At 35.5% G+C, this 15442-nt stretch overlaps 1 protein-coding gene across 2 annotated transcripts; it reads right to left on the reverse strand.

Annotated features, from left to right (window-relative positions):
* Positions 1–1192: 1192 nt before the first annotated feature.
* Positions 1193–13128, reverse strand: LOC138309197 (calmodulin-like). Of its 2 annotated transcripts, none has more exons than XM_069250348.1 (5): positions 13109–13128; positions 6286–6362; positions 3177–3347; positions 1914–2147; positions 1193–1377 (listed from the first exon to the last, which is right to left on the reverse strand). In XM_069250348.1, the coding sequence occupies exons 2-5, from the start codon at positions 6341–6343 to the stop codon at positions 1352–1354; spliced, it is 489 nt and encodes a 162-aa protein (XP_069106449.1). In that variant the 5' UTR covers positions 6344–6362; positions 13109–13128; the 3' UTR covers positions 1193–1351. The 2 variants fall into 2 exon arrangements, with proteins under 2 accessions (XP_069106449.1, XP_069106448.1); XM_069250347.1 differs by having other exon boundaries at positions 13035–13123.
* Between the last annotated feature and the right edge of the window lie 2314 nt (positions 13129–15442).

Here is a 15442-nt window from a genome sequence, read left to right on the forward strand (position 1 = left end):
TCTTACACGATTCTAGAAATACTATCTTAAGTTTGGGATAGATGTCTTCATTCGGCAACAAGTCACAAGTGATTTACCTTCATGCAAGTAGTTCCTTGAGAGTAGTCACCATGATGTTTTTGGTATTACAATGTTGTTGTTTTGTTAGAATTAAGCCATCAGCGGCAATCAAATGTAAAACAGACTTCTTAAAAAATCCTGGACTTTGATCCTGGCTTCACTTTTCATTCAATATTGCAGCAGAGTTGTTTACCAATTGGTTCACCATACGTTATATCTGTTATCGTTGTTCACTCTACTAATTGGATTCATTTTATCCTTTTGGAGTTTAAAGTTAAATAACGCATAAACATAGCATGACGTATCCGAGTCCAGTTTCACGGAATTATTTACATGAGGAAACTCGTTCACCCAAAATCATCAACAGGAAAGTATTACAGGAATTAAGAAAAAACGTATTTAGCTTACTTAACTTCTGTAATGTTTACCTATGATGGAATGTTGCCCCTTTGTACATAGGCAATAGCTGGTTTATATTTTTACTTTTCATGTTGTTATCCTGACTGATTTTACGCTCCCACTATTTTGTGTTTGCATATTACAGTTATCTGCGCTGGTGGGTTGTAAGTATTAATTGTTACGTCATGTGTTTGCAAGCGTAACGTCATACATTATGGGAGAACACGACGTGAATTGCCTCCACAAAATGGCATGACGTCACAATGGATACCTACCCGCAAGGGAGCTAAATCTGTAAGATAGAAAGATGAAATTGGTGGCTTATAAACGATTGTCACGTGGTTTTTATTTACTGCTGTTGATGTCTGGGTAGGCGAAATATCCTATTGGTCTGCTGGGGATCGTGTGGGACATTAACAAGCTTAAAAAATGGACATTAATTGATGTTACAGTTTCACATGACACTACACGAAGTTTCTTATCGAGTACATTATTTCCTTTTGGTACAGCATTTACATTGCTAATAAAACTTTATATTCATATGTTTTTGTCTGAATACTCCCACATGCTTGTATGGATCTATAACTGCAGCAGTTATGTTAATAGGTCACTTCATATATACATGTACCAATAGCTTTGTACCTATTCACATATCAATATATCACATGTTGTATTATAACTTATGATTGAATAAAAATATATATGAGATAAACAACATGTAATTGACCTTAAATATAAACAAAATAACATTTTAATTCAAATTGTCATGCATATTATAGAACATTGAATTCACAGAAAAGTCCTTTCGCTCCAATTGTGCTCAAACAGGCATATAGACATCGCATTATCTTCTGTATTCACCATCTTAAGCTTCAAACTGTTCTGATTAACTTCATGCTAAAAGCATGCTAACTAAATCTGAAAAATAAAAGTGTTTTAATTATTAAAACATGCCTATAACAGTCTGCGTCATTGTACGTTGTTTTGTTTCTTAAACGTTGTTAAATTCATCTTTTATAAAACTGGCTAATACTTTTAGGAAAACGAGTGTATTTTTGTTACAAAGATATATACAAGCCATACAGTTTGAAGAGTCCCCCCCACCAGTCATTATATAAGCTGGATATGCCAACGCATTAATATTCATTGAGAACGATTTTCAGGGACAACCTTGCAGTCTGTTGTTTTATGCTTGACCCCATACAGAAAAACACACATTATGGCAGTAATCTTATTTAGCAATTCTCGCAGCAGAAATGTGCTACAAATATGGCTGAGCTAACTGTTTTTCCTGTATCTTGGTTTATAGCTAACGTCTTTAAAACCACGACAATTGACTACTGTAACTTAAGTACGTTTACAGTAGACTATGTATTAGCTGAACATTGTCATTTACTTCATAATCTACATATAATTAAACAAAAGGTTATTACCAAAAGTGGAGACATACTCACCGTTGATTTCTATTTTGCCATCTCGATCTGATTTACGAATACTATCAATGACGTCTTGTTTGATTCTGGAGTCAGCCTTAACAATCTTCTGTAATTGGTCAATTGTAACAGTTCCGTCACGGTCGTGGTCATACACTCGGAACGCCTCGCGTAGGTTCTCCTCTTCCATTCGAACTTGAGGCAGGCGATGAGTGAGGGCAGTTTCAAAATCTGCCCAAGCTATAGAGTTATTTCCTGAAAGTGGAAATGTGGATGAAGCAAAAACGATCACCCAAAGGACAAAGAACAAATCTTCATTGACAAGTGGTCTTCATACACAGGTCAAATTGTCCCCAACAATGAAATCCTATCAAGCAAGTGGCCATTCTGAGTTGCATCCCTCCGTTTCACTCCTTCAGTACTGACGGAATGAAATGTTAACCAAGGGAAGTAACTTTGTAAGATCAGAATTGCGTGTGGTCTTTATATAGATGTGGTATAACTAAAACTTAATAAAACATGGAATCAGTTTTATCACTGACCCAGACACAACATAGTTTGTAAATAAAAGTGGTAATTTCTGTTTCTGCTCCCAGCGCTCAGCATAACGGAAGTGGAACGACTGGTTCGTCCATTGTCAGTATAATGTGGCTAGAGGTGAAATGTGCTTGTTCGCTGACTATGACTACGGTGTAACGGTTCAGTGACATAACGCTATAAAAAGGACATGCGTTCCACTATTAAAAGAAGCCACATCACGAACATACTGCAGTCTTCCTCGCACGCACTTCACACATGCAGCACGTTACACGTTGCAATGTTTACGAGTGTTCCAACACTCTTTAGGGAAAACATACAATGTTAAGTGAACTAAAAAAGCAAACCCAAAACCAACACATTCACATCTGACTTGCATCCCGAATTCTTGGTTAGATATTATTGCTATTTAAAAAAAAAAAAACCTTCACGGAGATTTAATATAAATAAATTCTTTTCTCAATATCAATTCTTACACTTTAACCTGAAAGTAGACATATGTTTACAGATTCCTTAGCGAAAAATTGATATAATTCTCCGTAGCTGCTTACATGCATTTTTTATATATAATTCTCCAGTGAAATGATAAAATAAAAATGAAGAAATAAATAGCGTGAAAGATTTGTTGACAATACATATCAATTAAAATGTCTATTAAAACAAATTAATAGCTAACTAATTTAAAGATATTAAAAAGAACAAATGTCCTACCCTAACCTTTCAACAAACTCAAATCATCAACCTTACCATCAGGGTCGGCGTCTCTGAGAATCACCTCCTCAGCCCTGTCGTCAGGGTTGAACCCTATCCCCTGGATAAACATGATAAACTGGTCACGTGTTAATCGGCCATCATTGTCGTCATCCAATAGGTTAAATGTGTCACGTGCCTTCTCAAACGCCTCAGCATCCGGGTTCTCTGAAAAGGAATAATTTTAAGAAAGCCAATATTTATTTATAAAATGGCTGATACAAATGTATAGTATGCATGAGCGATGCTTCAGTTGCAATCTATTCAAACATATGCATTGCAGCCGAAGCCTCGCTCATGCATATTACATCAGTCACACCACCAGTATGAATTTTAATTAGCTGACGTTCAAGGTGTTTGCCATAATGGGGATTATATCGTCTTAATAACGGCACTTTGTATAGATGTATAGGATGATTTTGAAAGGAAAATTATCGCTCTTTCCAAAGGTAGTAACCGTTTTTATGACGATGTACTAGAAATGTGTTTTATAGCCGCTAAAGGTAGATGGGTTAGAAATTTTGAGTCTGTGAGTTTCCACCCTTCTCGTATATAGTACCATGTAGAATATGATTTTTATCGTTTTTTTAATCTAGACTTCTAAAACGTCTAAAAATGGTCTTAGGGCACTCTGGTGGGTCCATGATTATATAATTTAACTAATTCTCAGATCCCTGTGATATTTTAGTGTTCACTATCGTAATGATTGTCCCTGAACTATGTCAGAATATTTCCTCGCATAAACATAACATAAACACATATTCAAATTGATCTTTACACATTTTGTAATTCAATCTACTATATGTTTTCCCTTAAAAATCCAAATTCATTGAAGGACACTTTTTTTGCTATGATATAATGTGCAGGAGAATGTCATTTCACTATTGAACCCTCTTTAAATGAGAACAGTTTCTGTTTACTCAGAGAAAATGATACAAGTTATTTAAAGAAAATTTAACTTGCATTTTTATGAGCCTATGTATTAAATAGATTTGTTTCATACCCTATGGCCGTTTTCTTCAACACGGTATGAATATAACTGGTTTCGGATTTCTAGTAATTCTCCAGGTTTGAATCGATATACTTTTAAAAGACTTTCGTTTATAAATAAAGCAATGTATTAAAAATTATGTGGTGCTTTCTTTAACTTAAACGCGATAGACAAATGACATAACTCGATATCCTGTCGAAAATAATTTTTTATCATGTGCATAGCTATTTTTCATAGTAAGATGATACAATTTTTAAAAAGACTTTTTAACTATATAGTGATATTTTATCATTTTTGAGAGTGGGATGGCATTTTCTTTAACGTAAATTATGATTGTGTGATACAGAAAAGGAAACCAATGTGCTTAATAGTCAGTCAAGTATATTGTGTCAGTTTACACAGTAATGTTTTATTTGTTTAATGTTACAGTTTCTTTATGAACAATCCCAGATTTGAGTTTGAGTACATGTAACTGGTACGATATTTCTATTCAATTTCGATGTTTTGATAAAGATTTTAAAAGTCTTGAGTGTGTCAGAGCCTCGGTCGTTTATCGAAAGTGGTATACACTATGTACAATGTGTCTTTTAAACGTAAACGTGATATGATATTCTATTTAAAACTGGGCAAATGACATTTCAAAGTTTTCCATTTGAATTCAAGTGAGAGTTAAAACTAGACAAATGACAATTCTTAATTTATACATCAATGCATAATGTTCATCCTTATTCTCATTGGTTTACACGTATTTTTTCCTTGAAATGGTAAAATGTTCATTTTCATGTAAATGGAGAGAAAATTAAATCTAAACAGATAATGATAATTTCATATTTTCTAAATAAAAAACAAATGTTAGCACATGATGTACTTCTATCTCGTCCTTCTCTAGTATAACTGTATGTGTAGCGTAGTAATGGTACATACTGTAGGTGTATTTCCACGAAATAGTAAATCATGTTTCATGTAGCAATGGATTATATATGTATCATACCTTACCACAACACAATGATCGTGTTCTGTGTCCTTGTCAAATGCATTCCCGATAACAAGGGGTTATTAGCACTGTCATGATATTAATCCCTTAGCTATGTCATAGTAAAACTTAATGCATTTTACGAGCAAAAATATAACTGACCAATCACAGGTCTACAGAATCTTCCCTCTGACAGAACAACAGCCAACTTCGGACATACAGTAAAACGGCATAACATTATTAAATTTCGTACGTACATCAAAGATCAAACTATCTGTCTCATCTGTTGACACACAGGGAACCTTAGTTTTTGTTATAACGTAGTCTAACGGTGGATATGCCGACAGTGATAGTAACCTTTGAAATATTGAGGATGGATACCATAAAGACGTGGTAAATTATGGTTACTCTCCGAAGAAGTTAGAAGTTTGAGATTATCTTTGAAAATAGCCTGACAGAATTGTACGTCGAGTATTCTGATGTCTTACACGTGCTTATCTTCCGTCATTCTTCGCGTCTATTAAGAAATATTTTTGTTGTTGTTCCTAAATGAGGCGTGTCAGCGCGTCATGTTGAAATATCTGTCAAAAATGTTATTCATACACCAGTGAACAACAAAATTAAAAAAATATTATATATTTATTTCGAGAGCATTTATATAACAATACTTTTTATCGGAATAAAATATTTATTATTTTTGAAGCTATACGCACGGTTGGAACAGCCCTGGGGCTGAATGAATAATGTAACAGCCTATCCAGACTAAACTGTGTTAACTTCCGAGCCGCAACACAAAAGAGTTCTACAATGACGTCGTCTCTGTATCCGGTGTATATTCGAAATATTTCAAACATTTTGAATGTTTTACTTTCAAATTATATATCCATCAGATTTAATTATTTTGAAATGAGTTAATTTCAAATTTGTACATTGTATTTGTCGAATCAGTATCCCGATCTCATTAAATGTCGATGTATGATAATGAATTCGCATCAAAGTGACGTTCATGCAAAATTGAACGACAATTTCCTTAGTAACAAACAGATGAATATTATAATGAACACACCATGACCTTCCGGGGTTTTTTTTGTCTGTGACTTTATAAACCCAAACTATATAAATGATAATACTTAGATACTTACCTGTAATGCCGTATGATGGAGTTTGCCTGTACTGACTTTCCTGGTCAAAGTCCGACATTATTTGCGTTATTTAGTTACTGAAAAAAATAAGGACTAACTTAAATATTACAACTCGATGTCGTACGCTGATATCTGTAAACATTCTAATCTTCCTAGCTTGGAAAGTAGGCGGTCATTTTTAGACATGGTCTTTCTTTTAATTGTGTCAACAGCACTTATAATTGTTCTCAGCCAGTCAACCAATTGTGGTTTTTAGTCACTAGTCGTTATATACGTTCCATTCGTTCCAATCAGTTTTAATGCCAGCGTAGTAGAGTTAATGTGAGACAGTACAGTATCTTAAACCGAATACATGTACAATCTAGTTTTAATGGTATTAACTCTGCGTCTGACTGTGATTTGTTTATCCATGGCACTATTTAAAATCCGTTTAAAGACAATCTTACATAAGTTTGTAGCTGCTTATAATTAATTTTTCAGACTACTTGATAATATAAAATACGGTTAAACGTACGATTCCATTGATTTTCCAATGGATTTTTTTTATAAATCAATACGCAACGTCGACGTCTCTATTGTGACGTCATTATAACGTCGGGTTTTCGCGCCAATCTCGGATTTTTTCTTCATAGTTAATGAAGAAAAAGGATCTGCCAATAAGAAAGTCGGATATAGTATGAAAACAAATAAAAATGAATTATATCTCCATAACATAAAAAACATGTGCTTGTTACAACGTTTAAAGAAAACGTGAGTTAAATATTATTAACGCCGATTACCAAAGGATATCCCTCATATAAAATTCACCATGGATAAGCAAAATATGTTAATGAAATAATCCTTAGGTATTCAAGGGATTTTCCTTGCTTTTCTGTTGGATTTTCCTAGTTGAGAGATATTATGGAAACTTGTTTCAGGAAAATCAAATTACCGGTCATAAATCTTTGGAGGAGGTTAGAATAATGTGCATTTTAACATCAGTGACTGCTATGATATTTCAGATACAAGTGTACTTGAATTTGTGTTATTTATGAAAATGTATTAACGATAGTGAATATTCTAGCCATTCCAAAAACTGGGTATTCGACTGATATCAGAATTATTCTAATCCATTCGTAACATCTGGGATATTATCATATGTTTGAAAGATTTATGCGTTATGGTTTTATTTACACGTGCGATGCATTGAATACATGGACCGAGTAACCATGGTAAGGGTTTCCCTGGGATTTAGTTCATACAAAAAGTCGATACATTATTAATTGTGTCCATCAGATACATGTACCTATATATTGTGATGTAATCGAATCAGTGAAGCATATTTTATTACAAATCAATACACAATGTGGATAGTGAGTTTTTTCATTGTTAAAACAATGTCAGATTTGTTTGGGGACACTCAAAGGGGCTTGGTGCATTTTATCAGACCTTGATAATGAAGTATTTGTTTGATTGATTAATTAAAGCCCTATTAACAGCCAGGGTCATGTAAGGACGGCCTCCCATGTATACAGTGTGTAGCGTGTATGAAGTATGCGGTGCGTGTTTTGGGAGACTGTGGTATTTTCGTGTTGAGTCTTCTTATACAGTGGAACTTTTACCCTTTATATCAATGAAGCTTGCAGCCGAATACAACAAGCAACACAACAAAAACCCGGTCTCATTATACTAAAAACGGACGAACCAGTCGTCCCACTCCCTTTATGCTGAGCGCTAAACAGGGGCAGAAACTACCATTTCATAGACTATGGTGTGTCTCGGCCAGGGAACAGAACCCAAAGCCTACCTTACAGGAGCAGGCGGTCAACAGAAGGCCAGAAGTGAGGTGGTGTCAAAGGAGACGTTAGGAAGAAGGTAAGGTAGGAAAAAGGAAAAATAATATCATAAATTTAGTCGCCTTTTACGATCATGCAATCGGAGCAGCAGGTTCAATTCTTACGCCCTAATTGATGTACATTTAAAGTTATATGTGCTGTAACTGAGTCAAAACTCTGATATGCTAATTTTTCTTAATTAATCTATAACTGAACACCATGAAGGTTGATGAAGTAAGCTGTGAGAATCATTCAAATGGCTTCAAATGCCTTATAAACCTTAGTTACAACACAAACATTAAATACTGTTAAATTATTGTTTTTTATGCCTTATGTATGTTAAGATAGAATCATACCTGCAGAAATCACTCAACAATTGCCAATAACACTAGGAAAATGTTTAATGAAATTGTAGACTACGATTTGGCTTCATGGTCTGGCTGTATGTACTCATTTCACTTCACTTTAGAAGTAAATATATTGATTGTTTGCAGTACTGCAGAAATCATTTTCAGCTCGTGTTTGTAAATTGAATGTATATTTGTAATTCTGCAAATGTTGGTAACTTTTGGTGGTGAATACCATATTTAAAAAAAAAAGCTCGTCTTAATTCGCTTGTATGAAAAATACGGCACATATAACTTTAACGATTAACATGATTGTATGTTTATATTGGGGTTAATTGCACTCTATTGTGCTGCTTGATATTTGTCTACTTTCATTTTCCCGTATTACTGTTCGTATCATATTATGAAATCGTGTTCTATTTTGTGTCTTGATAAAGGGGCATATCGCATCGAAAATTTGACTTTTTTTGTCCACACGGTTGGAATTACTTCTTTGTCCCATTTGAAGTAATTCGTATCCTACAGACTGACGTTTGATAGTATCCCGTGTCATCTGGAAAATCCTGTTGATATTACTTCTTTGACCCTGTTTATGGAGATATAACGAAGCGATTGATGGTGAGGGTACTTTGACCCTGTTTATGTTATGGAGATATAACGAAGCGATTGATGGTGAGGGTACTTTGACCCTGTTTATGTTATGGAGATATAACGAAGCGATTGATGGTGAGGGTACTTTCAGATTTCTGTGGTGTTTTGTCTCCACAACATGAAATATATAGAGAGGTTCCCCAACGATTGACTGTTGTTTATCATGTTTATCAAACTCGAGTTAGTTAATTTCAAATTTTTAAAAGACACTCGCTAAAGCTCGTGTCATTTTAAAATTTGAAAATTAACTACCTCGAATTTAATAAACATGATAAGCAACAGTCATGCTTTGGGGAACTTATTTATCCCATAACTTTAACTCAATAATTGTACCATGGTGACCATTTCCTCGTCTTCATTCAGGAAAACTTACCACCATACAATGTGTAGTGATATCTTCCCGTCATAAAATATAGTGCCTTTATAGAGAGCCAATAATCTATTGTTTAATACTTTGAATAAGCAACTACGTGTTAAACAGTAAATGCAATGCTATTTAAAAGAAATGGCTGTGAAAAGTAACAAGAATTTGAGAGCCTATCGGAACCAAGAGATCTTAGAGTTGACCAATCAGAGGTGCCGTAGGTGTTTACACACTGGAGTGTGTAAACATAAATGATAACCAACTGCTATGTAATTTATCATATGGGTTTTCCATTGTGAAACATGCATAGTTGTGGAATAAATTCAAGTTAATCCTTATAGTGTTATGATTTTACATGTAATTCCACTTTTTATTGATGGACTCATTTCTTTTAGAAATCATTACGCCGCCGTATTTACAAATCAAATGCGACGTTATAAACGGTCATGTCAATTTTACGTTATGAATTGATAATTTTTAAGTCAATGAAAATGCTTGTTTCAAGCCAGATTGAATTATATTGTACTTATATCATAATGTTCTGTAGATCTTAGGCTAGGATACGAATTCAAGACACAATGTCTTTTCATTTAAAGCCATACGAAAGTGCTCAAACAAGCAATCATTTCCAGAGATAACGTAAATAAAATCGATATATATTGCAAAACAAGGTTCAAACCTTCGACCTTTATGCAGCCAAGATGGACCCTTTCATGACTTGATCTACCGGTTCTGACATACGCAAATCAAAGACTAAATAAGAAGGGTTTCAAACCCAAACCTTTATAATCTTTAAGAATACACTTATAATGTATACTGCACTTTGGCCTGTATGATCTATCAGAGTTACTTCACTCCGTTTCACTCCGAAACGAAGGGAAATACTTCAGACAGATCACAGAACATCCGTGGCGATGTCAATACATCAGTGTTAATACGCGTTGCTCAAGACAGTCTACATTGCGGGTAAATTTATTGTCATATCAATATCCCTTCAACCTTGTGATCCATCGCCGCATTAAACTTTACTTCCTTTGTCGCTAAATCAGCATATCCGAGGATGTTCTCGTCTGCAATCCATTTTATCGTAAATTGATCGATAAGTTGCAGATATAGAAGCATTCTCGGTACTTAATTGAATCAAACCAGTGCGTGTTTTGTAAAGGTACAGCGAAATCTTGACGGATACGAGCGCTTTGATGTAGGTATGGATCGATACGACATCTCGTGTCTAAGACGAGACTTTGTATGATCTACCTGTGGTGCTCACCTTGATGTACCTGTATAGCAGAGTGTAATGTACGTATTGGAATGATAGTAGGAAAGAGTATCAGGAGAAAAAAGAACCCCGCCATCATCAGGACTCAAACTTGGTACCAAAAGGTCACTGACCAGTATTGAACATATAACACAGGAGGGAAAATCTAGCATGATTAACAAGGGCGCCAGGAACTTGTGATATCACAATTAAATTAAATGAGTACATTGTTGGAAGAATAGATAAAGAGGTCGAATGTAACGTTCACCCCAATACCAGCGGGGTTCGAACTTTTTAGAACCGGTATTAAACAGGTATTGAACATAGGCTATGGGAGATCGAGTAATGAGAGTTAAAGAAAATGTCATCGGGGGCCGAAATTTACACCCATTCATTACACCATGGTATCACTATACAGAACAACACGTTTATAACGAACACGTTTTCAACGAATTCATGGTTATAACGTAACGATTTTCATTCTGCGTCAATGATGACTGTAATATGAGTATAACGAATTATGTTTATAACGAACCGATTTCGTTAGTCCCCATAGTTTCGTTATAACCGTATTTTACTGAAAATACTAGACAATAAATCTTAGATTATCATGCAATTATAAGTTAAATCCTACGCAATTTGTTCTTTTCGAGTGCGTTAGATAGGTAGAAGAAAATGTTTTTCTATTACGTGTCAGAATTTGTACCAAATCATTGCACTACAGTGCGCAATAGTTAAACTGTTGCTGCTTTGAGAACTTGAGACAGATCCCTGTGTTTAGTACGATAAAGTATACAAGTACACGAAAACAGTGTGATATTCAAAAGAACCGTCAAAGGAATGATCTTTTGAATTAAGTATAACTACACAAAGTGTCGTGTTCATAAGATATTTTACCTATAAGCTGTACGTACATTGTTTATTTAGATAAACAAAACCTTTACTGTATACGGTGAGCACACATTCATGTACCGGTACATTGATGGGACAATATTAGGACTATATCAGGTATACACGAGCCCGTGTGTTGTTTAGTATGACTAAAGTGGGTTCTTATAGACCATAACCCAACATTTAACGTCGCATTTTGATTAAACCTCTTTATTATGTGTTTTAATATGATCATCAAACATTAAAATGTGAAATTTTAATGTGACTGAAAAGTGAAGACACAGAACTATAAGATAAGAATAACTAGTATGTTTCACAGTAAGAATCCATGTTTCGGCAAGAAAAAACTAAATACATGAATTAATCCTTACAAGACAGGGGTGTCATTGAATCCTTCCCCAAACTTACCAGCTTCTCATACCCCTAACCATCTCTATACTAGTAACCAAACTAGCCCCCACCGTCCTTCACCTCCCCCTTCTAAACCTCACAAGTCTCTCCCTATCCCCCTCCCCAAACTTACCACCCCCTCCTCTTCCCCTCCCCAACTAAACCAGCCCCTTTCCCTCAACAACCTTACCAGTCCTCACCCTCCCCTCCTTACCAGCCACCCTTCCTCCCCCCTCTACTCAACCTTACCAGTCATTCCCCTCCCCTCACCCTCCCCCTTTTTTACTAACCCTTTTGTTTCTCCTTACCCTCGCAACGTAACCAGTCCCCTCCCTATCCCCAACCTTACCAGTCATCCCCCTTCCCTTCACCTTCCCCTCCTTACCAGTCACTTTCCCCTCCCCAACTAAACCAACCCCTTTCCCTCAACAACCTTACCAGTCCTCACCCTCCCCTCCTCACCAGCCACCCTTCCTCCCCCCTACTCAACCTTACCAGTCATTCCCCTTCCCCTCACCCTCCCCTCCTTACCAGTCATCTTCCCGCCACCCTCCCCTTTTTACTATAACCCTTTCGTTTCTCCTTACCCTCGCAACGTAACCAGTCCCCTCCCTATCCCCAACCTTACCAGTCATTCCCCTTCCCCTCACCCTCCCCTCCTTACCAGTCACCCTTCCTTTCCCCTCCCCTACCCAACCTTACCAGTCTCACTCTCTCTAGCTAGAAACTATTTGGTGACATCAAACATTTTACTTAGCCAGGATGAAAAATATCGATTTTAATGATAAATGAAAAATGGACAAAGATAAGAAAATCTTATCATTATTGTATGTAAACAAACTAAGCCTTCAAATGTATTTCCTCTATTTCTGTGAAAGATGAACTCGTCCTGTAGTATATACTGTAGGAATTGGTTATGTATTTTATGACATAACTTGATTCGTACTAACTATTACAACATTTAAAACACATGGTAACCATAAAAAAGAATACATCAATATAATGACAAACAGCTGAGAGAATACAAGCCTTACCTTATACACGGTTCCTCGGTCACAGGTACCAACAGGTGTGTATAGAGGGAATACAGGTAGGTAGATAGACTTACCTTTTCATGATTCCGTTACACCCACTGCATGGGCTCCCAACAACATCTCACTGTACGGTAACGAGTGATGCGACGAGCTGTTTATTGATTGAAAGTGGCTCTTGGATCAACTTTTAAATCAAGTCTATGTTCTGTCTGTATACAGATCTATAAACTGTCTCTCAACTTTTAGTTTTATACTATTGTATAAATAAAAAAATATCCGTCTGTCTTTTGCATACAACAGAGTTATCTGATCTTACGGTTAGATATCGCTTGTGACGTAATTGTTTTGTGAGCGAAACTCGCGTTGATTTCTCTAAAATATATGCTCTCACAATCAAGGGGAGATAACCCTGTAATATGTTACACAAAATAAATATAAGTCGCTGGGATTCGAGAGTGGGATAGTTACAAATATCCAATTTGAGGATAATGGTGAAAAAACGACTTTTTAACAAAAAATCTTAGGGTGCCAGGTTTTCATGAAAACCAGAAAAATCTCTGTATCTACCACAGTTTAATTAGGCGGTCATAAGTTGACTTTTTATATTGTAAAGCCTTACCTAACAGGGTATGCGATAATTACTTTGATAAAATCTTTGATAACCCACATATGTTTATAATAATAGATGTTTCTATCTAGAACAAAACAAAATATATTATTATCACACATTAATATGTTCTAATTTCTAAGTAAGGAAATACAAGAAGCAAATTATCCATCATTCGTGTAGCTGGAGTGCAAAACTCAAACGTGACAATGATCACTTCTCCAAAACTACTTTCCACCCAATTATAATTTGCCAAATACATAATGTACATTATTCAAAACTTTTCTCGTGTGTATATGGGGGTGTGAGGGATGGTGTGTGTAAAGTAATTTGGATAATGAGTTTGGAATATGTATGAAAAACCTGTCTTGGTGTCCACCTCTCTATAAAGACCACCTGTTTGATAAGACCTCTTTCTAAATGACCAATTCCTAAACACAATTTTACCTACATGTATAAAGACCACCTGGCTATAAAGACAATTTTCCTCTGTCCCTTGGGTGGTATTTATCGCCAGGTTTTACGGATTTGTAAATGTTATTCTATTAAATGGAATATTAAGGAATTATAATAAATTTTATATAGATATCGAGTGTGATTAAAGCACACTACCTCTCCGAAACAAAATTTAAAAAAAAATCTTAAACAAAATAAAAACATAAGAAAATATATATCGATCACCTAACATGATGTTGCAGCACCAAACAAATGCAAGTTTCCCTGTGTAAACTCTATTGACAATGAATATTCATTTCGCTGTTTTGCCGTCTCGCGCAGTAATAGTCAACTAACGTGCAGGACGACGACAGGAAACATAGAACGAATTTCATGGAAATTAACAATGAGTTTATTTTAATTTAATTATGCAGAATGTGATGATGAGTGTAGTATAAACGTAACGTCAATAACGACTCTACAAAATTATCAATCTCGTTTCAAATTCCTATTTTTTAGAATCAAAATCCGTTTTTGAAAGGCAGTGGGCCATTAATGAGAATTATTTTTTAATATTCTAATCCAAATCAGTACACACATGCCCATTAGGCCTCGTTCGGCGATGGTGTATATCTATCTCAAGTATTATACTTGTCATATCCTTAACATTTTTACTCCGTCCATTTATATAGACTATTTGTTGACTTTATCTTGGAGTGATTAAGTGGAATGGAAAACCTTTTAATTACGCAGACCATCGTGCCCAGTCGTCCCTGACGAACTCTACAGTAACAAGATATACCGTGTTCGGGGGTTATTTTTAACGTTAAATGACATCTCAATGTTTATGTAAATGTACAAACAAACGGAACTTTTAAATTCCCGTCCTAAATATTGTAACCAGGCCACAACACGGTATATTAACACGGTCGATATTTTGAAGAGTTTGACGAGGGTAACCCACAAGTGTATGGGAATTAGGTGGAAAATAATATCTGTTTAGGGTAACATTTGGCCGGAACCAGGAGTCTCAGATCGAAAATCCCGACTTTTGGATTTTTTTTTCGTAGAAAAGTTGGAAAAATATTAGGGTCGGTCGGGTAACCGTTAAAAATGTTTTGGGGTGAAAAAAATATCGTCATAAAGTACCAAACTTTGCTGAATAGTAGAGCATATATCCTTATGAAAATATCCGCTAATAAAATATGCCCAACATTTCCATGTTTTTAAAAAACAATAGAAAACCCCTCTTGGGAGAGGGGGAAATCCGTAGTTCCGCCCCAGAGCCAAAACAATCTAGTACGCATGCGTAGGCACAAAAAAAGTGGAATTTCCCTAACATACCCCAACATCGTGCATGGCGAAC

This window comes from Argopecten irradians, chromosome 15 (assembly GCF_041381155.1).
Source record: "Argopecten irradians isolate NY chromosome 15, Ai_NY, whole genome shotgun sequence".
Taxonomy (NCBI): domain Eukaryota; kingdom Metazoa; phylum Mollusca; class Bivalvia; order Pectinida; family Pectinidae; genus Argopecten; species Argopecten irradians.